At 42.5% G+C, this 21,882-nt stretch overlaps 1 protein-coding gene across 1 annotated transcript; it reads right to left on the bottom strand.

Moving 5' to 3' along the window:
- Positions 1 to 962: 962 nt before the first annotated feature.
- Positions 963 to 21,180, bottom strand: MUC13 (mucin 13, cell surface associated). Its single transcript, XM_063341034.1, has 14 exons — positions 21,123 to 21,180; positions 17,717 to 17,773; positions 16,871 to 16,927; positions 16,233 to 16,289; positions 13,554 to 13,673; positions 12,523 to 12,629; positions 10,823 to 10,887; positions 9,281 to 9,426; positions 7,826 to 7,951; positions 6,579 to 6,690; positions 5,485 to 5,522; positions 3,141 to 3,228; positions 1,845 to 2,052; positions 963 to 1,013 (listed from the first exon to the last, which is right to left on the bottom strand). Exons 1-14 carry the CDS (start codon positions 21,178 to 21,180, stop codon positions 963 to 965), a joined length of 1,290 nt encoding a protein of 429 aa, XP_063197104.1.
- Between the last annotated feature and the right edge of the window lie 702 nt (positions 21,181 to 21,882).

Below are 21,882 nucleotides of genomic sequence, written 5' to 3'. Positions count from 1 at the left end.
CATATTTGTGCATATATATATATTTTACACACATATAATGAAATGTTAATGCTAGTCAATAGATAATGCATACTTATTAAAGGACAGTAAATTATGGATTCTTTTACAGACAGATTTATTGAATGTATGTAAGAAATGAAAAAAAACCCCAACCTTAAGATCATTCAATCAACATAAACACTGCAAGACAAAAAAAGAATGCTAACATTTGCCACAGGAACTGAAAATGTATAATTAATGTAGTAGTGCAAGATGGAGAATAGTGTTTGTTTGAAGATATGTTTTGTGTCATTGTATTGGGAAAGAAGGCTGTGTAAAAGGTCAGATAAGCACCATTGTCTCATACAACGCATGTCAGCATGGATCTGAACCGAATGCTTTCAGATAGGAAACATTGCGGGGGTTGAGGAGGGAAAAAAGACTGTATCTGATATAGTAAAGAGAAACAGGTTAGGTTCTCACGAAGAACAGCTTTGATCTGCCCAAAGCCACGCAGGCTGCCTGTAGCTGAAATGGAGAGAGCACAAATACAGGCAAAGCTCTAGGTGCTGACATTTTTCAGCATCACACATATTGCCTGGACCATCTTCCAGAAAAACTGAAAATCAGCCGGGTTAAAATCCTGGTACCTTGTCTACATTTACTCCTTGTCAATTTACTGGCCTCCTGAAAGAAGTCTAATGTTTATTGGAGCCCGTTAGTTCTTTGAAATGTCCTCTTTGTCTGTTCTTTTAAAAGTCCTCTTCTTCTCCCTACCTTCTGCTTCATTTTTCCCTTATTTTAGAGAATTGTCCATGATCTCTTTCAAGCAGGCATCTTGCTTTAGAAAATCTTCAGAGAATATGGGGATATGGACTTTGTTGTCTCTTCTGCTGAAGTAACTGTATTGGTGAGAGGCTGTGAAAGTGCTTGGTCTGACCCGTTGTTGCAATGGTCATCCGTCCTTCTACGGCTTTGGTCTCTTAGTATCTACTCTGCATCCTAAAGCCCTCAGGCTCCCGTGATGCTTCGTACTACAGAGAATTTGGATGAGGAAAGAGAAGAGAAGAAAAGAAATAAAGAGCAGCTCTGGGTCAGAAAGCTCCTATCTCAGAATTGCTCAGCATGTAGCACACTGCACGTGATAGCCCCTTCACCAGCCCTCAAGGAAAACCAAACAAGCAGACATTCATCAGTGAAAAGCTGAGTTCTTTGGAAAGTTAGAAAGGCCAAAATCCATGTGAATCTGATCAATCAACTAACAAAATAGATGGTTTTCTTCTCTTAATTGTCAGCTTTTTAAAAGTGGGTGGTTTTTTTAAACGTCAGGTTTCTGTGTTGCTTCTATCACAGTTTAGGCCTCAGTTCTGCAAAACACATAAATGTATTACAGTTAAACAGATTTTTCTTCACTAAACAGGGGTAGTTTCTTGCACCACAGAGGTGGAACTAAAATGTCATTTAAATGAGATTTGAATGGACAATGTGCTTCCTATTTACTTGATGCATGCAGAACCCTGCAAATCAATCATATCAAGCCCCTGCTCCTTCTGCAGCTCCCTTGCAGAGTTCAAGGATACAACAGGCATTTTTTTCAGAACACACCTTCCAGCTAATGACACTCCCCTGCTGAACAGGCTCCCCTGGGCTATATCAATGCAAAAGCTGTGCTAGCTTTTTCGTGGCACTATATACTTCACCCCTTTGCAATGCAGAGGCTTGGTTGGTTGGTTGCCATTGTACTACTTCGGCCTTCTAGATCAGGGGAGGATGGACAGAGCGGAGTTTAGGTTCCAACAATGTCTGTAGCCCACAGCGCTACAGTTCAGGAACACAATTCCTGTAGGCCTGTGTGAAACACTTACCATATCATCATAATCCCTCTCCAGAAAATGACCTCTATTTGCAGAATGCTTCTCATAAGGGTTGTTTGGCTGATATCCTGGGTTCGCATGGCCAGAAGTGGTTTGGACTCTGGGGAACGTTGTGGTCTGCCTATCATCAGAGGCATTTGGGTTGGAATATCCCTGCTTTATCAGGCTCCTCTTCTCTGGACCTTGTTTGTGTTTGGCTCTTCAGAAGAAATGAAAGAACAAAGGGGGTTTTAGAAGAAATTTGAGTGTGCCTCACTTATTGAGTAAGTCAAATGTATTGAGTTGTCCACTCCCACCTTATTTTGAATGCTTGTTTTGAATTTCCTGTTCTGAAACATGCAATGGATTTTTCTAGCATACCTATTCCAAAACCCTTGTTACCAATGACATATTACAAAGTTTGGATTTTCTTATCACAGATGGGGCTAAACTGCTAGGAGAAACAGAGGGGGACTTCTTTCAACTAGTTCCTACAGTGAAGGGGTTTCCTTAACCACCACTAGCTCTAACTGACTATTCAGAGGAAGAAACGAAGCATTCATTACGTCCAGTTCAGAAAAGTTGCCCTCCTGCCTGCAGCCAAAGCTGTACACTCAAATGATGCATTTGAATTGTCTGTGACCACAAGCCCATACATCGCACACACACTCAGCACCAGCTTGTGCACCCACTGCTGAGCTACGCCTGCTGCGGGCGGTCTTGTAGGCATCTTTACCAGGACAGCACTGAGAGCAAAGGTAGAAGAGCTGCTTGAGTGCTTTATATTTATTGTGTGGAGAGAAGTGAAGAGGTGCAACTGCAATTGGGAATTTGCCAGTACACCAGGAATAGCAAGCTTTAAAGAGATGTTTGGTTGGAAATGCCACCTGTATTGAGCTGAAAGTGGCATGCCAGGCCTTGAGACCAAGTGCTAGCAGGGAAAACTGCAGAGGGCCTGAATTTGGATCACACAGTCTTCTGATATCAGCATTCTTCTTCAGTCTCATCCAGATGCCATATGAGTACTGGCTAGGGCAGGATTAGGATTGGATTGGATTCTAGGTCAGGTATGTATTTTCAAGACTTGGCTGAAGCTTTCATAGTCAAATTCACAGCAAGAGAATAAATACTTCTGGGAAGAGCACACAGGCAAAACCACATCCTAATCGCTACATGACTTAAATTAACTTGTCTGCCCAACTAGGCATGCAACCACGTTCACAGCCCTGCCCCTCTCTAAATTTCTGCTTAGTTCTCTACGAACATGCAGCAATGCAGCTTCTATTCAACTGTAAGAAATACTCTTACCTTAGTGAAACAACAGACAGTGCTACCACTAAACTCAGGATAATGGCTCCAAACACTGTACCCACTATTATAAGGATGAGTTCACGATCTGAAAAAAAAACAAAACAAAACAAACAAGAAACGTCAATTGAAAACTCACGGTAAATACTGAAAACCAAGTCCTGTCCCTGTCCTCTTACTATTAAAGACAGAAAAAAAGAAAAAGAGAAAGAAAAAAAGAAAAAGAGAAAGAAAAAAAGAAAAAGGGAAAGAAAAAGAGAAGGAAGAAGAGAAAAGACAAAAAAAGGGAGGAAGGGAGGAAGGGAGGAAGGGAGGAAGGGAGAGAGAGAGAAAAAGAAAGAAAGGAAGAGAGAAGAGAGAGAGCGAGAAAGAGAGAAAAGAAACATGGAAGTTTCCCAAGCTCCTGGTGCTGTCTCAGTACAACTGTCTATGGACACAGAAAGGTGTAAATTAAGGAACTGATCTGCATTAAAGACTGTCTCTTCTGCATGTCTATTTTGATCCCAGCTCAAGTTCCTATTCCCATGCATTGAATGGCTTCACGCATAGATACAGCTGAGGAACAGGAACAACTGGGAGGGTGCATGGGTTGCTTAAGCTGGTATTGCTGCTAAAATATGCAGTTAGGTGTCAAATAGGCTCTTCCCATGGCGTAGGCACATAAAGCACACTGATTTGAGGTGTCTTTTATGTGGCACTATGAACACTGTATAAATATCCCTTATCTGAATAAATGTTTGGCAAGGAAAATTCATTTTCACTGATCTTGCTGCAAAACCAGCATGACCAAGGGAGGAAGACGTATTCTGTATATCTTCCTTCAACTGTGAATGGAATTACTACTAAAACCTAGTCTTATCTCTGCATAGCCATGGTAAGGGGAAAAAAAAATAATAATTGTGTCCCGCGAGGCATAATTTCAAGAAAAGGGTGTGAGGAGTTTGTGAGCTACCCAACCTACTTGAAGATTCCAGTCTGGATTTATGAGTTTGCCATTTAATACACTGAATGCCTATACTGGAGATACACAACATGAAACCACCAACTGTGCCATTACCAGCAGATGATGCCTCACGTTTAATCATAGGAGAATACATCGAGACAACAGGGAAAATGATTTCTTGAAAGATTGTTATACCAAACACATGTGTAAACTACCCTTGGTGATTGCACGACAAACTTTTTACATCAGAACCAACCAAATGCCATATGAAGATAAGGCTATTAATGGAGTTTATCATTAGCAGGTCCCAAATTCATGTTTAAATTCACAATGTGTTGATTTTGTGCCAATTTAGCATTTTCATTTGCTTTACATAAAAGGCCTTAAAATTCCCAGAACTTTCTCTAGCAAAATATGTCCCATGTGAAGAAAAATATCCTTTCTGCAAAACATTTACACCTGGCAAGATTCAGGATGCTGCACTACAACTACCATTAGCCAGTTTCAAAAACTTTTAGGCAAAACCAGAAGCAAACCCTTGAAGATCTCATAGCTGCAGACATGGGTATGTTAAACATGTATAAGTTTAAGAATGCAGTAGTGTGAGACTCCAAAGGACCAGCGGAGGATATATCTTTTGCTCAAATAAAGCCAAAGGAGTTATGAGAAGTGAAGAACCATAAACATTTGGTTTTCAACTTGCTTTTGGCCGTATTAGATGTTCTGAATTTAGGCACATGCAAACACTAGAAAGTATGAAGAATATCCTCTCCTAATCTATATGAAGGAGGAAACTGGAGAAGGTGCAGCAAACAGCCACAAAACTGACTCAGAAAAAGGAAAAATCTTTGGAAGACCCATCTGGTTAGCTAGTCCACATGATTACAATTCTGGGATAACACAATCAGGGCCATCACCTCTTCACGAGTATAGAGTACTAGATACTATGCAGTGCTTGCAAGGTAAAGCACAAACAAGAACCAGTGTTTGGATATTAAAGCAGAAACATTTCAAATGAGAGTAAATCCACTGACATTTTAATAGAGGGAGTCATGAATTGCAGGAGAAAATATCCATTAATGGTGCTGCATTGCATGTCTTTAGATGAGGACTATATGCTTTTTTGTCAAATAACCTGTGTTTGACTAAAAACTACTGGGCTTAATGCAGAGGTCATTAGAGGAAATACACTGTCTCTCTGAGCATGAGTTTCAACAAGAATTTTTCCCTGCCCGCAACAGTGGAATTTCACTTAGTTTTTTCTAACATTTTCCTAGTACCACTACAGGATGGTGGCACCCCTAAAGGCTTCTACTTGTTATTTTTTTGATCTCAGGCAGATTAAACATTACCAGGTATTTTTCCATGCTATAATTAAAAATCAGAAATTCTTGTACTTACTGTTACTGCAGTTCTCCCCAGAGTAGCCCACTGGACAACTACACGACAGAAAAAAGAAAAAAGGGGAAAGAAAGAAAAGAAAGATAAAGCAGATGATCACAAAACAATAGTATATTTCCACTTTTTATCAGCAATTTCTCCACAAGGTGTGTTCATCACAGGTTTCTTCTTTAATGCTATCTTAATATTGAATTCTTTAGTTTCATTGTTTTTGAGTAAAACAATCTGAGATTTTCAGAACGATTGGTGAGGTGGGCACTCAAAGTTTCAGGTTCTCAGCCTGAAAAATGTTAAAACGGCCTAATTTCTCCAAAGAACTAAGCCCTACACCTCTGAGCCCCTTGGAATTGCTACCCATTGTCTTTATCAAAAGCCTCAATATAAGGTCTATAAAGGACTGGCAGCTCTTTATCTCCCTCCCATATTATCTTCTTATATTTAAAATACATCAACTTTATGGTAAGAAGTGTTCAGTGTGTATCAGCAATAACTACAAAAAGAGCTGAATTCATGGATATGGGTAGTAAGGTCCCTCTGCCTATCCATGGGAGCAGAGCACAACCAGTCACTCACTCAGCTTCAGCAGCTAACACCACTGCTCTGTTCTGATCCTGAATTGACAGAAATACCCGCAGAGAGAAAACCAAGACAAAATATCATAGGTCTGAAAGTTATCAGGAGACAGAGTCTCCACTGATTTCAGTGGCAACTTTCCAGGGATTTAAGGCAAGTCTTGCTCTAATGCTTGTTGCTTACTAAATGCTTAAACATACTAGTTCTCCTGACTCAGTTACTTTGAGGGAATAGTTCTGTTTATGTGGGCAATCCACAAAATAAATGTGAATTAGTTTACCCTCTTCACTGACTCACAGATCATCTTGGATCTCCCTGACTTTCCTCAGAGGTGTTATGAGTGCACACCAATGGCTAACGCCAAGCAGTTAAAATGCTATAACTTGTGCTAACCACCTGAGGCACCTCTCTGATTCACATAGCTGCAGGCTGTTCTAGATTGAGGGCAACCCTCTGTTAGATGTTCTTCTCCCCTCTCTTTGCCTAGAACATAGGAACACAAGAAAAATCTGAGTACTCACAATACACATTTTTCATTCTTTTTTTCAAAGTTAGGCATGCATTTGCATGTTGGAACCCCTTCTTCTTTTGCACAGTACTTATTTTCTTCACCAGAACAGTCTTTACTGCAATCTGTATTTTCAGAGGGAAAAAATACAGAGTGAATTGAAGATAACCTCAAAAAAATCAACACTGGAGAAAATTCCGTCTCCTTTTTTTGTTTTGTTTTGGTTTTGTTTTTTTTTTTTCACTGTAAAAACACACTACTTTGTAGTGCTTCGAAGCACCAGAATGGCTTCTTTAGGTCTATACCTATGTAGAACAGAAACTGAAATACAAAAGCACAAAATTTAAAGTAAAAGATCGTTGTTTAAACCACCCAGCTTCATCAGAATGGAAATGTGTCTAGGCTGCAGTTTGGTTTCACAGCAGATGATTTGTATTGCAACTGATCTAAAACTGGATCAGATTTAGACAGGTTAAGGGCCACAAAAGCCTACACTGGATCACATCTCACTGGCCTTTATTGTAGTCATCTTTCATGATTTTATCATGAGTGTTTGTAATATTTGTTGTTTTTCTTAAAATCTCATATCTTAGACCTTTTTTTCTGTAGCGTAAAAATTTTAGTTTTCATAAGAAAATAAGGCACATCTCAGTGCTGGAGAGGATAACTAAAAATATAAATAGAGTACTCATTAAAAGATTCAAAACCAACATGCAAATAAACCCCAACACCTAACAGCTCCTAAAAATCACATAAATCATTCTTCCCACAAAAACTTTTCTAAACACAGGTAATGCAATCCTAGAACTACCAGCAAGGAACGGAGTCTTAACAGATCCTTGTAGTGCATCATGAGATTTCCAGTTGTGTCAGTGTCCCCATAGCTGCCTCCAGGTAGCATGTAGAATTTATTCCCAATATATGCCCTAGCAGAAAAGGCTGTGAATATAGGATTCAATTTGTTCCATCCTTTACCTATTTAGGTTTCAATTCTTACCAAGAGTTTAACAATGCATTTAGGGAGTTCCTTACTCGCTGGTTTCAGTGATAATTTTCTCAGGCTTTAGTAGTTTATTCTACTGGAATAGAGTTATGGATGTGTTTAAAGTGAAACGTGAGAATGTCTTTCTATGGCTTTCTTAATAAGACACACATTCCCTGATTTTTAGATGTCGGCACATTTGCAAAGCGTCCTTTTCAAAAAGGAACTGAGACAGGGAATAATCAGATCAGGGATAGATAAAGTAGCAAGGTTCTTACCTGAACAAGAAAGAACATCCCATTCTGTACGTGAGAAATTACTTTTGCATTCGCATGTAGGAAACATTTTTTCTTTGCACTCTGTGGTTCTGGTATCACAGTTAAAGCCCTCACAATAGCTTGCACCTTTAAAAGAGAAATAGTCAGGAAGAAAACTGAGTTCTAATAATATAATTTCATAGAAAGCAGTGCATTTGCTCCATACATCATAAACCAATTATTTAGCAATTCTGAAAAAAAACAGTCTTTTTTGGGGGGTCATCTATACTGCAGGCATATGGACCAGCCCTTTCTTTTCCCTTGCTCTTTACCAGTTAAGGTTCTGTTCCCATTCCATCTTCTGACCTTCTGTTTCTCAACCTCCTACACTGCCTGCAAACCTTCCGGCCCCAAAGTCCGTGAAGGGAGAAATTCTACCCATAAGTTTGTATACAGAACACTGACTTTCTGACTCACCTTAAAAAAACTATAGGAAAAACCCAGCACTATTCCCTTGTTTTTTTCTACAGCTGAACTGTGAGGCCCAGATCCCATACAGTTCTACATAGATATAAAGGTTTATGAGCATGCAGCTCATTTAATGAGCAGTATTAGTATGCTGTTTGCCCGGCATGTTGCTCTTTAGATCCACAACCCAGTGGCAGCGACGCATTACAAAGCTCAATGGGTGGCATGCAGTGGAGGGATGTGATTGCACTGGTGCTTTGTGAGCTCTCAGGTTTTTTTCTATTTCCGCCTCATGTTTAGGACTAGCACACAGAAAATGCCCTGGTTGAGGTGGATACAGTCACCTTCAGAGACCGAACTCAGGCCATAAGCCATTAAATGGACTCCCTTAATTATTAGCTACACCTTTTGTGAAAGTTGATTTCAAAATAGGAGCATATTGCAAAGAAAAAAAAAAAGAAGAAAAAAGAAAGAGGAAACCCTCATATTTTATTCACAAAATCATTCTCCAAATAGCACCCTTTTAGTCACACAAGGCTTTACTCATTTAGACCAATGAATCACTTAGCTCAGTAACTAATCAGTGAGGCCTCATTTCAATTACGAAGGTTAATTATGGAAGAAGTCTAAAGAGAGTTTCATCCTGTTTTGCCAGTAAAATACCTGCTTATTCTCAGAAGCACAATATATGTCTGTATATATTTTGTCCTGATTTTCCAGCCACTTAACACTCAGCAGGTTAAAGTCAACATGCCATTGCTTACTTGGATATAAGTATTTTCCTTCTCTCCTTTACACAGGAAGTAGAAAGCCTTAATAAGGCAAAAAGGCTCAGCACTGAATGGTTGAGTCTTCAAAATTACCCAAGACTGAACATTCAGCTCCTTAAAATCAACAAGGTTTATGCTCTGATGGGCTTTGCTGAACACAGAAATGTTCTAACCAGCTTTGAAGATAGGAACCTCTGTTTCTGCTGATTATTTGGTTCCACAGTAAGGAATTACATACCTCTGGAGTAAGAGACAAAGGCTGATTTTTCTGTTGCATTTTTTATTGCCAAACTAACTGTCTCATTGCTTACAGATGCATCCTCCATAAACAGGTTTATCACTGTTATATTCGTTGAAAGAGAAGATCTGACTTTTTTTGGAGATCTGAAAAGTACAGATAGAGTCATTTTAAATTCTCACGTAATCCATATGGATAGCAAGCTAGATGCAAAGACAAAAGAATATTTCTGCCAAACCTCCCTCTCTCCCCCAGCTTCTTTCATCCCACAATGTAGGTAGCTGCTAAGACACCTGAAAATGAGTTCATGTCTTGCTTAGGAATCCATCTTTCCAGTAGATCCAGATGTAAATAGGTAGCTGGTAAGTAAAGGCTGTTGGATTTAATACTAACAACAACACTCCTTTGTGTGCTGTTGGCACACAACTGATCTTTTTTTACTGGGCTAATCTCAAACCAGCTGCAGTCTGGAGGAACTCACCTGTTAGACCCTAACCTTTACAGGCTCGCATCAGCCTGTGGTGTCATCCAGGCATGATGTGGAAAACCCATCCTGAAGCACGGTGAGAATAATGCCGGGTATGACCGCAATGAATTCAGAAGGGTCTGTTTGAAATGTCGAGGTACCTACGCTAACTGCATGCTAGTTGGGTTGGGTTCAGCAGGACAGCAATCTGCCTGGGGTGTGAGGTGGAGAACCTTGTTCTTCAGCTGAACTTTGTGCTGCTGGGATATGCACACAAACACATTTAAGTGGTAGATTGCTGAAGCTCCTTAAGATGTTACTGCACCCCACATGTTTGTCACAACCACTCTACTGGAAGTTACTGCCCTCACAACCCTGCTAGAGCAACAGTCTGCTTAACTGCTTAATCCATGGGGGTCACAGGAAGGGTTTACACTGCTGTGTGTGCTAACATGTCAAGTTCTGCTGGATGTGGGTTAGCACTCACAGAAAAGCTGGCAGAGGTCTGGGGACAGTAACTTGTAACAGATGGGGATGGGAAGAGGGGGACATCTTACAGTGTCCGCCTAGATCAGTAAAGGGCTTATGCCCACAGCTACAGTTACCACAGCCAATTCAATAACATCTTTGCTCAGCCTGCTGTCAGGAGAGACCAGCAAATGCACGATGAGATGCAGTGAGCTGCAATGAGGGTGTTTCTTAAACTGTGACTCCAAGTTGGACCTGTTCATAGGAACCTCAGAGTTAACTTACAATTTCAGAGGCATGTCAGATATCACAGGGATTGCTAGTTGTAGCACAATGCTATATCCTACATGGTGCTAAAAGTGGGAGATCCACTGTGGAGCTGTCTCAGCCAGCCCACTTCATAGACTTATTGGAAATCCATGGGGTAAAAATGGGGCCAGCACCCCAGAAACTTTAAAAATACAAAAAGAATGGCCTCATTTAGCAGGAGGGGTACTGAACTGAACTCATCCCGTATACTGTCTTGAACTGAGTACTCCATGGAAAACACTTTAAAATGGGGTGTGTGGGAAGCACGCACTGTGCAAAATCCAAACTGTCAAACTTACTCAATTTTCATGATGACAGTCTGTTCAAAGCCTGTTAAATTGTAATTGCTGAAGGCTTCGTTAAACTGCAAAAGATAAATGAATTGGAGTTAAAGGCAAGCAGAAACATAGACCAAAATCATAGGAAGCGCTGAGGCGTCAGCTGTGGTTTTAATCCAGAACACACTACAGTAGGTACAAATAAAGCAAGCTGATCAGTCATATCCATCATGCAAGGGATTGCAGAAGAGGAGCGGTGGGGTGGTGCTGTAGAACAGGGAATATAGGAAAACAGTGGAGGGATGGAGAGACATGAGCTCAATGAACGTCAGGCAGGGCATTAGGTTTGGTTGCCTGGATACCTACAGATAATCCCTTGCAGACTCATCGCTTAGAAAGGTGTCTCTGCAGTACCAACCTACGTACAGGTAGAGGGAAGAGGGAGAAGTAGGCATCCTTACAGATGCCATGTGTCCCTAAGATGCAGTGAAGTGGGATCATCAGGGGTTGATCTTGTGGGGAGAAGCACAGTGCTGATGAAAGCACTGGAGGTTGAATGGGGTCAGTAGGAAAGTCACCGTCCTCCCTCATCCCCTGTGAAGCAGGGAACAACTGCTGGAGGCAGCTGCCTCCAACAGCCACACAAGCAGAAGGCACCATGAGAAAAGGATAAGATGTCTAGGTCAGCTGCAATGAAAGATAAACTATCCTTCTTTGTAATAAAATAAAAATTATTTTCTATGCTATTTTCACTTTTGCATACTATTACATATGTATTCCAGTGCTGCATAGTGTGCAATTCTGTAGCCATGTCATGAAAAAATATTGGACAAAAAAATTGGGGAAAATATTTTTTAACGTTGTGGAGGGACAATTTTTTGTTACTTTCCAATAAAACATTCATAGGAAGCGACATAATAGCATGAAGAATGTGATAACCTTTTTTGATGAATTCTGATTAGTATTTGGTGATTTTATTTTTTTTTTTATCAGCTGTCTGGTAGAATTGCATACTACTTCTTCCTTGCTTCCAGAAAAAAACATAAGCGAATCCACTTGTTTCAACATGGCAGTATAAATCAAACTGTTCATCTTATTTCTCCAGGAAATCCATTACCATATTTTATCTATAGTCATAGAATGTTCAAAATGTGTAATATCCATTTCTCTAATAGCATTAAAATACTAATACTGGTATGCTTATGGAAGAGGCTTATTATTTAGGTATTTAGACGCAGCTAGACAGCCATTCTGAAAAGTTTGTGCAGTGTGGAAACAATAGCTTTCTTTAAAAAAAAAATAATTAAAAATTGTTCATTTTTACATTTAATCAGAAACTAAATGGGTTGCAAAACCTCGCTCAGCCCCATGGTTTCTGGAGAGGGAATGGTGAAAGATACAGAGCAATTTACGTGAGAACTTCCCAAAGTAGAATTGGCACTGAAAATTAAGATATTACTTATTTCAGGTACATCCCCTCACTTCAACAAGAGCCACACATGTACTCATCTGAGGGCAAAATTCAAGTCTTTTATGAATAGGTCTAAACTAGTGCGAATCAGTCTTTGAAAGAAGTAGGTTTCTTGAGTGAAACTATTCTAGGCTACACATTCTAGCCTATTCTAGGCAGCGTGTATCCCCTCTGTCTGCATGACATTCAAGATAGCATTAAATATACAGGGGGAAAAAACAAAACAAAACAAAACCATCGTCACACTCACAAACATTGTTATATTTTGGAACATCTCTTCATACTCCTTGGAATTTACATTTGGAAAACTATCACTGTAAGATTCATTCAGCGTAATGACCCATGGGAATATTTGCCCTGGAATGAGAACAGAGAATATTAATTAATCAGAAAGCATTCAAGTAAGTCAGGTTTCACCTTAGAGTTCTCCAGCCTCCAGAGATGGGGAAATTCAATGCAGAAATCAATCGGTGCTATTTTTCATATACTGGATGAATCAGTAGGGGACAAATGTTTGCTTAATCAATTCAGCCATAATGGGGGACGTGTTCTGTCTACCTGGGAAGCATGCAGGATTCTGGGCTCAATCAAGATGTCCAGACTATGAAACTGAATAGCATTAAACTGTAAGCGTGGCCTGAAGCTAACAAAAGACTCCATCTAAGGTATTACAGCATTTAGTGAGAAAATACCTATATTAAGGACTCCAAATTTGCAGCCATTAAGTATCTAACATGGTTCACCATAGTGGGAAAGTGATTCAGTGTCTACCTGCTTCTTTAGGCTTACAAGTAAATTTGAGAATCGTGCTTGCCGGCACTTAATTAGCCCCATTTGCTCACACGCTTGGCCTTCAGCAGCATCTCAGAGAGGCATTTCAACAGGACTGTGATGAAGTGTCTAGCAATAGGGAAAATCAAGCCGGTTGTTCAGAGGTGTTCATAGGTTTGGGCCTTTTTAAATCCTGGCCATTAATATTGATGTCAGGTTTACACTTGTATTTTTTCCTGCTTTTCACTTATTTTAATCTCCAGCCCCCCTGACGGAGCTCATCTTCTTCTCCTAGCACGTTGACCTCTTTGGCTGTTACTGTTTTGTGAGATAACAATCTAGGTCATTGTAGCTGTGGCTGTCTGCAAAGCAAGGCATTATTCAGCAGTCACTTTCCCAGACTGATTGTTTTCAGTTATAACAGGAGAACAAGAGATATGGGGGAAAAAATTCACCTAAGCAGTTACCTGTGAAATAACAGAAAATATAGATTGCCTTTCTGCAACTCACCTGGGTGACAATTGTTCTCTCTGTAGTAGAATCCATATTGGCACTGGCAGGTAAAATTGCTGTATAAAGCAATACATTTAGCCAAATCTGTTCCACAAGGGTTTGAGTTGCACAAGCCCCCTGATAAAAAGATGAAAGACATTAACGTCAGGATTACTATGAAATTGCAATAGCTAGTCCATATATAAAGTAGTTCATGTATTAAATAGTTCATATATGCTTCTACTAAAAGAAACTACCAGCTATGTTTTATAGAGTATAGATGGAATTAAAGAGCACATGGCTATGTCTTGCTTGTTTAATGTCTATATAGTAAATGTTTTCCCTACACAGTTCAGCAGGATATTGCAGTAAGGACAAAGAGTAAGGCTGAAATTCATAGTCTGTCATATTGAGCATTCACAATCTAGCTCTACTTAACACAACTAAAACCAAAACAAACAAAAAAGTATATTGAGGCTGCCAAAATCAGTGTCTAAGTTAGAAAAAGGCAGACTACAATAGCCTGTGCATCTTTAATACTGCACTGATACGTACTTGCCTTATTATAATATAGTGTTATGATTGGGTCCTTTACTGCAGACACATTAATAAAATGAAGGCTCCCAAGTTAATCATCATAGTATACATACCTCAACAGATATCAGAGTATGCTGCTAAGGAATTTGTTGCAGGGCTTACAGCTGTCGTCATAATATGACAAACTATGTTAACTGGCCACTATACCGTACTTCTACAGCAGCAAAACTTTGTGGATTTGTGCTGACTGCCGCCTTCTACTTACTTGCTGGAGTTGCTGCTGAAGATGATGTTGTGTTCGTTCCCAGAAAAGGGAAAATAACTTAATATGGCAGCCCTGTCAGTGTCTTGGTTACACTGAGGCCACCGATGGCAGCATGGTATGATGCCTCAAAACCTTTCCCAAACCTGCTTCTACCTTGCTGTGTACTCTAGCCAGTGCCTTGCCCTTATTTCCTGCAACCTGTTGCTCAGTGTGACTTACTCTGCACGCCCGCCTGTGATAGCTCTTCTCTAGCAACCTCTCTTTCCACTTGATTTGCCCTATCCTTGCAATTTTTCTCTGTCCAAAAGCTCTGCAGGCTCCACACATCTCTCCCTCTCCCCCAACGCCAAGCTTGTCATTGCCACCCCAAGACACGGGCAAGGTTCTTATTTTCACCCCCACAGCATTTTCAGTGTATCCAGACCATCCTGTGGCTTATGCCTCTGTTCTGAGCCAACCCACATCCTCTTCAACTCCAACACATTTAAACACTTGGAAGACTAATAGCGCTATAGGAAAACTTCCAGCTAATCCTTCCTTGAAAATCATCCTGTGAGAGGCTAGCCTGGAAATACGCACAGCAATAGAAAGGAGAAAGTTCTTAGAAAGATGTGATAGCAGGTCCACCAGAAGTTAGAAATCTAGGGAGCAGTAGGACATTAGAATAATCTCAAATGTATTTTAAATTTAAGTTTTCATAGGGTACGCTTTTTGCCTACAATGGTCACAGCTGTATTTTTCCTAAGTAATTATGTATTCTCTAAGGATTTTAAAGTATGTTTCAAATCTATACATATATAAGTAATTAAAAGTTATATTTCAATATGTTATATGTAGGATAGCAATTACAGTTCTCTTCCAAGTCATCAAATTCTGGTTTTCACCCTGCCTGGTTTCTTTCACTTAACTCCACAGGTACGTTCTACGAGATGAGACACTTTCTGTGCAAATTGGGGAAAATAAAGTACATCTCTTTCATCCCCAAAAAGCGGAAAGGAAAACACTTAATGATGTTTCACTGTCTAGAGGGCTTAGCTCCAGATATTGTGTTTCCAGAGCTCCTACTGAAGCCAAATTCTTTTTCTGGAGGCAGACACCCCAAGCAGAATGCAACACTTGTGAAATCATCCCCAACACTTTCCCCTCTACAGCAAAGGCCAGCAGGAAAGAATGGAGGGGAGACACAGCATTGGCTGGGAGCTCTTTGTCTCCCCTGGAACGTCTCACTAGGATGGGGACTTGGCGGGGCATAGAGGATTACTGGGAGGGACCACTCTGTGGCCACCAGTCACAGAACCAGACACTCAGCCCCATGCTCCGGTGCATGCTCTGGCTCCCACCCTGCCCGTGCTCCAGGCAGGCACAGGAAAAATTCACTGCAGGGCCTGGTAACGGGGTTGCCCTGGACATCTTGTCTCCAGAGCTCCTCTTGCACCCACAACTGATGCAGGAGACAAAGGAACCAAGCAGGAAAAGAGCTGCCTCTTCAAATCTTCCCTCAACACTTTCCCCCTTGCACCAAAGGCCAGCAGGAAAAGATGGAAGAGTGGAGAGGAGAAACCTGTGAAACAACAACTGTTGCTGCATGGCAAGGATGTGAGAAACTGATGTGGGTCCTGAGGTCTCTTCAAGGAAGCACCATGCAGGAGGGGACAGGGTTCCTGAAATCATCATCAACACTTTCCTCTTGCAGCAAAGAGCAGGAGGGTCAGGGTAGGGAGGCAGGAAAGGAGATGCAGACTTGATCTGGGCTCTGCAACTCCGCCAGGAAAGAAACTGGGGGAAACCCGGGCAGGGGAACACACGCTTGCCTGTGCAGGCTGCAGAGCTTCCTGGGAATGAGTTATTCCAACCTGTCCTTATAACAGGCTTCCTGGGGGATTTTTGGTCCTTACCTGCAGTTATTGGGGTTGTCGGCTCAGGTGTGGCAGTAGCTGTTCCAGTGTTGTCTTCTGATGAAGGGAAAAAGAAGAGAGATGTCAGCAGTGCTTAGTGTTGTGTGGAGGAAGCATCTTGGGGAACTCAAATCTCCAGCCACTCCGGATCGGGGGTCAGCCTGGCCTCCCCTTAGCACCTCCGCAGCTCTCCCTCTCCACCGAGGGTGCCCTGGCCACTGTGATGCCGTCCGTAGCATGGAAGCGCGCTCAGTGTGGCAGACTGTAGCCCAAAACCCAGGGCACCAGCGATCCGGTGGGCTCAGCCTCGCAGCGTACTGGGACTACCAGCATGGCCACCACACCCGGCTCTGTGTGTGCAGGACAACCTCTGAGTAGGTAAGTGGGGGACCTGCATGGGGCTGAGCAGCCACAGCCCTGGGCAGCCTTGCGCTGCCTTTAGGCAGGAGGGTCAGGGTAGGAAGGCAGGAAAGGAGATGCAGACTTGATTTGGGCTCTGCAACTCCGCCAGGAAAGAAACTGGGGGAAACCCGGGCAGGGGAACACACGCTTGCCTGTGCAGGCTGCAGAGCTTCCTGGGAATGAGTTATTCCAACCTGTCCTTATAACAGGCTTCCTGGGGGATTTTTGGTCCTTACCTGCAGTTATTGGGGTTGTCGGCTCAGGTGTGGCAGTAGCTGTTCCAGTGTTGTTTTCTGATGAAGGGAAAAAGAAGAGAGATGTCAGCAGTGCTTAGTGTTGTGTGGAGGAAAAGATTTGGGGAACTCTGTGTATGGAGGACAACCTCTGAGTAGGAAGTAGGGGACCTGCATGGAGCTGAGCAGCCACAGCCAGGGCAGCCTTGCCCTGCCTTTAGGCTCTCCCTGGCTGCGATGCCTGTGCAGTCTTATATGTCCATGGCCTCTCTCCCCCAAATCCCTGGGCTTCAGCGTGTGCCTCGCAGGGGCAGCGTGTTGCTCCCAGCTCGGCTGCACTCTCTGGCCACAGCTGTCTCAGCCACCAGCACACAAATCTCCTTGAGGCAAAGCTGCCTCCACCCACCCAAGGCAGCACCACACAGACAGCACCAGCTGCCAGAGAAGGCTGAGGGCACCCACCAGCCCGTGAACAGGCTACCCATGATGGCCTGCTTGGCCACACCATTTTGGGAATACGGTGAAGAGCAACTGTTCCTGCATGGCAAGGATGTGAGAAACTGATGTGAGTCCTGAGGTCTGTTCAAGGAGGAACCATGCGGGAGGGGACAGGGTTCCTGAAATCATCATCAACACTTTCCTCTTGCAGCAAAGAGCAGGAGGGTCAGGGTAGGGAGGCAGGAAGGGAGATGCAGACTTGATCTGGGCTCTGCAACTTCGCCAAGAAAGAAACAGGGAAACCCAGGCAGGGGAATACATGCTTGCCTGTGCAGGCTGCAGAGCTCCCTGGGAATGAATTACTCCAACCTGTCCTTATAATGGGCCACCTGAGGTATTTTTGGTCCTTACCTGTAGTTCTTTGGGTTGTCGGCTCAGGTGTGGCAGTAGCTGTTCCAGTGTTGTCTTCTGATGAAGGGAAAAACAAGAGAGATGTCAGCAGTGCTTAGTGTTGTGTGGAGGAAGCATCTTGGGGAACTCAAATCTCCAGCCACTCCGGATCGGGGGTCAGCCTGGCCTCCCCTTAGCACCTCCGCAGCTCTCCCTCTCCACCGAGGGTGCCCTGGCCACTGTGATGCCGTCCGTAGCACGGAAGCGCGCTCAGTGTGGCAGACTGTAGCCCAAAACCCAGGGCACCAGCGATCCGGTGGGCTCAGCCTCGCAGCGTACTGGGACTACCAGCATGGCCACCACACCCGGCTCTGTGTGTGCAGGACAACCTCGGAGTAGGTAAGTGGGGGACCTGCATGGGGCTGAGCAGCCACAGCCCTGGGCAGCCTTGCCCTGCCTTTGGGCTGTCCCCATGCCTCATTGGTGTCATGCTTTCCCTTGTTATCCTTCTCCCACATCCTGGCATATGGCTCCTTCCCAGCACTAGGAGTTTTATACCCTTCCTGCCTTTCTCCTCTAAGTGACTGTGGCATGCTGATTTGCCGGCACACGCACGTTTCCTTGCAGGAAAGCTCCCTCCGCCTTCCCAAGGCAGCACCACACAACCAATGCTGGCTGCTAGAGCAGGGTTAGGGGCATCCCATTCTATTGCTATGCCAATTTGCTTTTCTCATTCCTGAAACAAGCAGTGATTTTTACCATCATGCATCTTCAGTAGTTGCAGTTTTTAATTAGATTTATATGACATTGCACTCTGCAGTTAACATGTTCGTAGTGACTCTCTAGATTCTGCTCTAGACTTCAGCTAAATCCACAAAAAATACATTCGCTGCAAGATATACGGATATTTTGCAACTATGGAAGGTGGTCTCAGGACAAGCATCATTAAAAACACTATATGGACTCTTTCAGAGCAACAGTGAAATAATGACTGCCTTTTCTAACACCTTCTATGCTGTAACAAATTCAAGTGGACATTGAAAGCAGAGCACTTTTATTCAAAGTATGCATATTCTGCTAAATTATCATCAGTGGTAATCAAGACCCTATTTCCAGGACTACGCTTCCATGCAGTTATGACATTATAATTTTTTGTCATTCTTTTCCTTTCTTGTTGTAATTCTTTCCAAATAAAGAGAAACCTGGCTGATACCAGACAATGGTTGAAGAAAATTTTCCTCGCATTTGGTTTTAGCATTACCTGTTACTGTGTTTATACTCTTCTGAAGTATTTTATCTATTTATTTTTAGGATGTTTATTTCATATTTAAACTGAGTCATTCTTATCTCTTGATATAAGGAATGTTTGGGGGGTTTTTTTTGTCTAGAAATAAGGGGAACAAATAAAACAGCTTTGCTGATAAATGTGTGATACTGACAAATGACCAGTCTGGATCATATGATCCAACTTTAATATGAATTAGTTAATATATCAGTGAGGAATAAAGGTATTTACTCTCAGTTAATGCTGCTGCAATCTTAGTCATTAACAGCATGCAGCTGGAAGACATGTATTTCTGCCTAAAACCCTTGGCAGTAACGCTCTCTTATAGCTGATATATTAAAAAAAATATTGCAAAACTCAACAGACATTTGAAAAATAGACCCCACTTTTCAAGAGCTCTGTAGGTCTTTTAAAATCCAAAGTGAGGCGAACTTTATAAACTTTTTTCTTCTGATCAATAAAGGTCATGTAGAAAAGGCACACCAAAAAGTCAATGCCTGAAGTAATTCATTAGTCTTCTCTAGGTGAAGGGGAAGCAAGAGCAATTGTGTCAGTTCTCTGCCGAATCTGTGTCTGCTGGTCACTGCGTCTTATAGGCAGCATTATTTGTTCCCTGGTCAATGTTAAGAAATGTACATTTTTCCTATAACCACGGTAATATAAATCTATGCTGGCCACAGGCCTTGGTTTTGGAGCATTGTTTAGATTGCCTTCTCAGAATGGATGTTGGGGCAGTAACCTCTTACAGCACTAGTCCTTAGTCTACAACAACTGTTAGCCTTGTAGAGGCTCTGGCTAACAGTTGCCCAGGACTACTACTCTTTGGATCCCAGAAGAATCACTTCTGTGGCAACAGCAGAGTACATGAGCTGCAATTAAACCTTGCTGATGGACTTGTCAAAGGTAACCTAAGCAAAGGTGGTTATTTTATGGCTCTGCCTGCCTAGACCCAACCTTCTGTGTAAGGAAACAGGATGTGTTAATAGACTTAGGCATTTAGCGGAATAACAGACATCTGGCTGCTGAGCAGGGCAGGGCCTTTGCCAGTACTATTCAAACGGACACATCCTGCAAAGCTTTTACAGTGTCTGCTTAAAACAAAAAAGGTTTCTGGGCAGGCCCATCCTGACACAAAGTCTGTTCAAGCAAGCAAAAGTAATCTCTTGGGTCAAGGTTTTTCACGTTTTGTTGTTACCCACAAGCCTCCAAACAGAAAACCAGTCTCGAAGATTTCTATGCTTGTCATTTATAGCTAAAAATTGGTCCATGGCGTGTTGTAGATGTTGCTGGAAACACATGTGTTCACTCACACTAGACAACAGAGATCCACAACCATCTCTCACCACTTGCAAGCTTATCAGCATCAGTGAAGGTCTTAATTTGTCTCATATCTCTGTAACTTTATCGCCATATTAGCTGGGAGTTTCTGTCCTCTCACAGCTTCAAGTCGCCACAAAACTCTCCATATAGTTGCATGAACTCTGCTTCTGCTAATCCCTTCTCTTCCTCCTATCTGTCACTGAATATCAGGGACAGGCAAGTTTGGGTGGAGGCTCTGGCCCACAACTACCAAGTTTGCCACGATGCCCGAAAAAGTAGTAAGTGGCTTAAGGAATGACACCTGCCCTTCAGTTTGAACAGACCACAGTGCAACTGTCCGCCACCCGAGTCGTTGGTGAAGTTCCCGTTAGTTAATTTCAACAGGAGGGAATGAATGCTCTGTGAGCCAGCTCAGGCAGCGCTGCTTTCCAGACTGATTGTTTAAGCAGCCTCCGGCCAGAAGGCCAGCAGCAGCACTCCTTTCCCTGGGTACTGGAGTGGAACAGTCATACCTTTTGTTATGACTGTAATAGAGCTTGAATTACCTGAGTTTAGCGTGCAGGTCCTGAAAACTGGTCTTGGAATAGGCTAAATTAGGTTAATCACAAGCACCAGTGATTTTGCATTGTTCTGCGAATAAGGAAAACTGTTGGCTTTCAGTGACATTTTTCATTGTTACTTAATCAAAATCTAGACATGCTGAATTGTGTAGCATCACTGACCTCCAGCATCTCAGCAGCTGCTGAAAGTACTAAGCAATCCATTCACTGCCACAGAATAGCTGCCCTGATAAATACCAAAACAGAAGATAGTGTTTCTTACCTTTTGAAAGGCTCACCAGCAGGCTGAGCAACACAGCGAGGAATACATGGCGTCTCATTGCTGCTTCTGTTGCTGCTGCCACTTGCTGCTAAACCTAAGAGAAAGTGCTTTTCTATTCTCTCGTTAGCTCATTTAAGGTCCCAGCCACAGGTAGAGAGTTCAGCCCCGAGCTGACGTCATGGTGGCAAGCGGCAAATGATAGATCCAAGATGTATTTTCCTTCCTCCTCAGGCTAGGGGGAGATTTCTGGACCTGCAGTGCTCTTTCTTTAAGTCATAAATGCTTGAGACCTGTTGACACAAGGAAGTTACTGCTAAATAAACTGTTGTGGGACCTGACAGCATATCAGCTATCCACACTGACACCTTCAGTCCAAATGAAACAGAGGGTGCCATATAATCTGTTCTTAAAGTGCAAGAAGCTATCCCATCCCAAGGCATGATAATTATGCACTTGGAGCAGAGTACCTGGGATCCACATGCTCTCTTCCTTTGCAATAAATTACCAGTACAGACCAGTACGGACCAGATGCCTCAGACCCCAAGTGTTCTTTCCTTGTAAGCAAAATTTTATGCCAAAGCACTTCTTACTGCTCAGCACGTTAAAAAGCAACAGGAAACACTTGCATCTTTGACATCAAAGAAATAGGACTGACCTTGGCCTTTCTGGCAGTGATTATGTGTCTTTTGTTTGCTGCCATCTTACGTGTGTTATGGGCTCACTACAGCAATGTGGCAAGAGAAGGGGGAGCAGGCAGGGA

The sequence above is a fragment of the Chroicocephalus ridibundus genome, chromosome 7, assembly GCF_963924245.1.
Source record: "Chroicocephalus ridibundus chromosome 7, bChrRid1.1, whole genome shotgun sequence".
Taxonomy (NCBI): Eukaryota; Metazoa; Chordata; class Aves; order Charadriiformes; family Laridae; genus Chroicocephalus; species Chroicocephalus ridibundus.
Note: the sequence above shows the minus strand (reverse complement) of the source record. Positions and strands in the feature narration are given on the sequence as shown.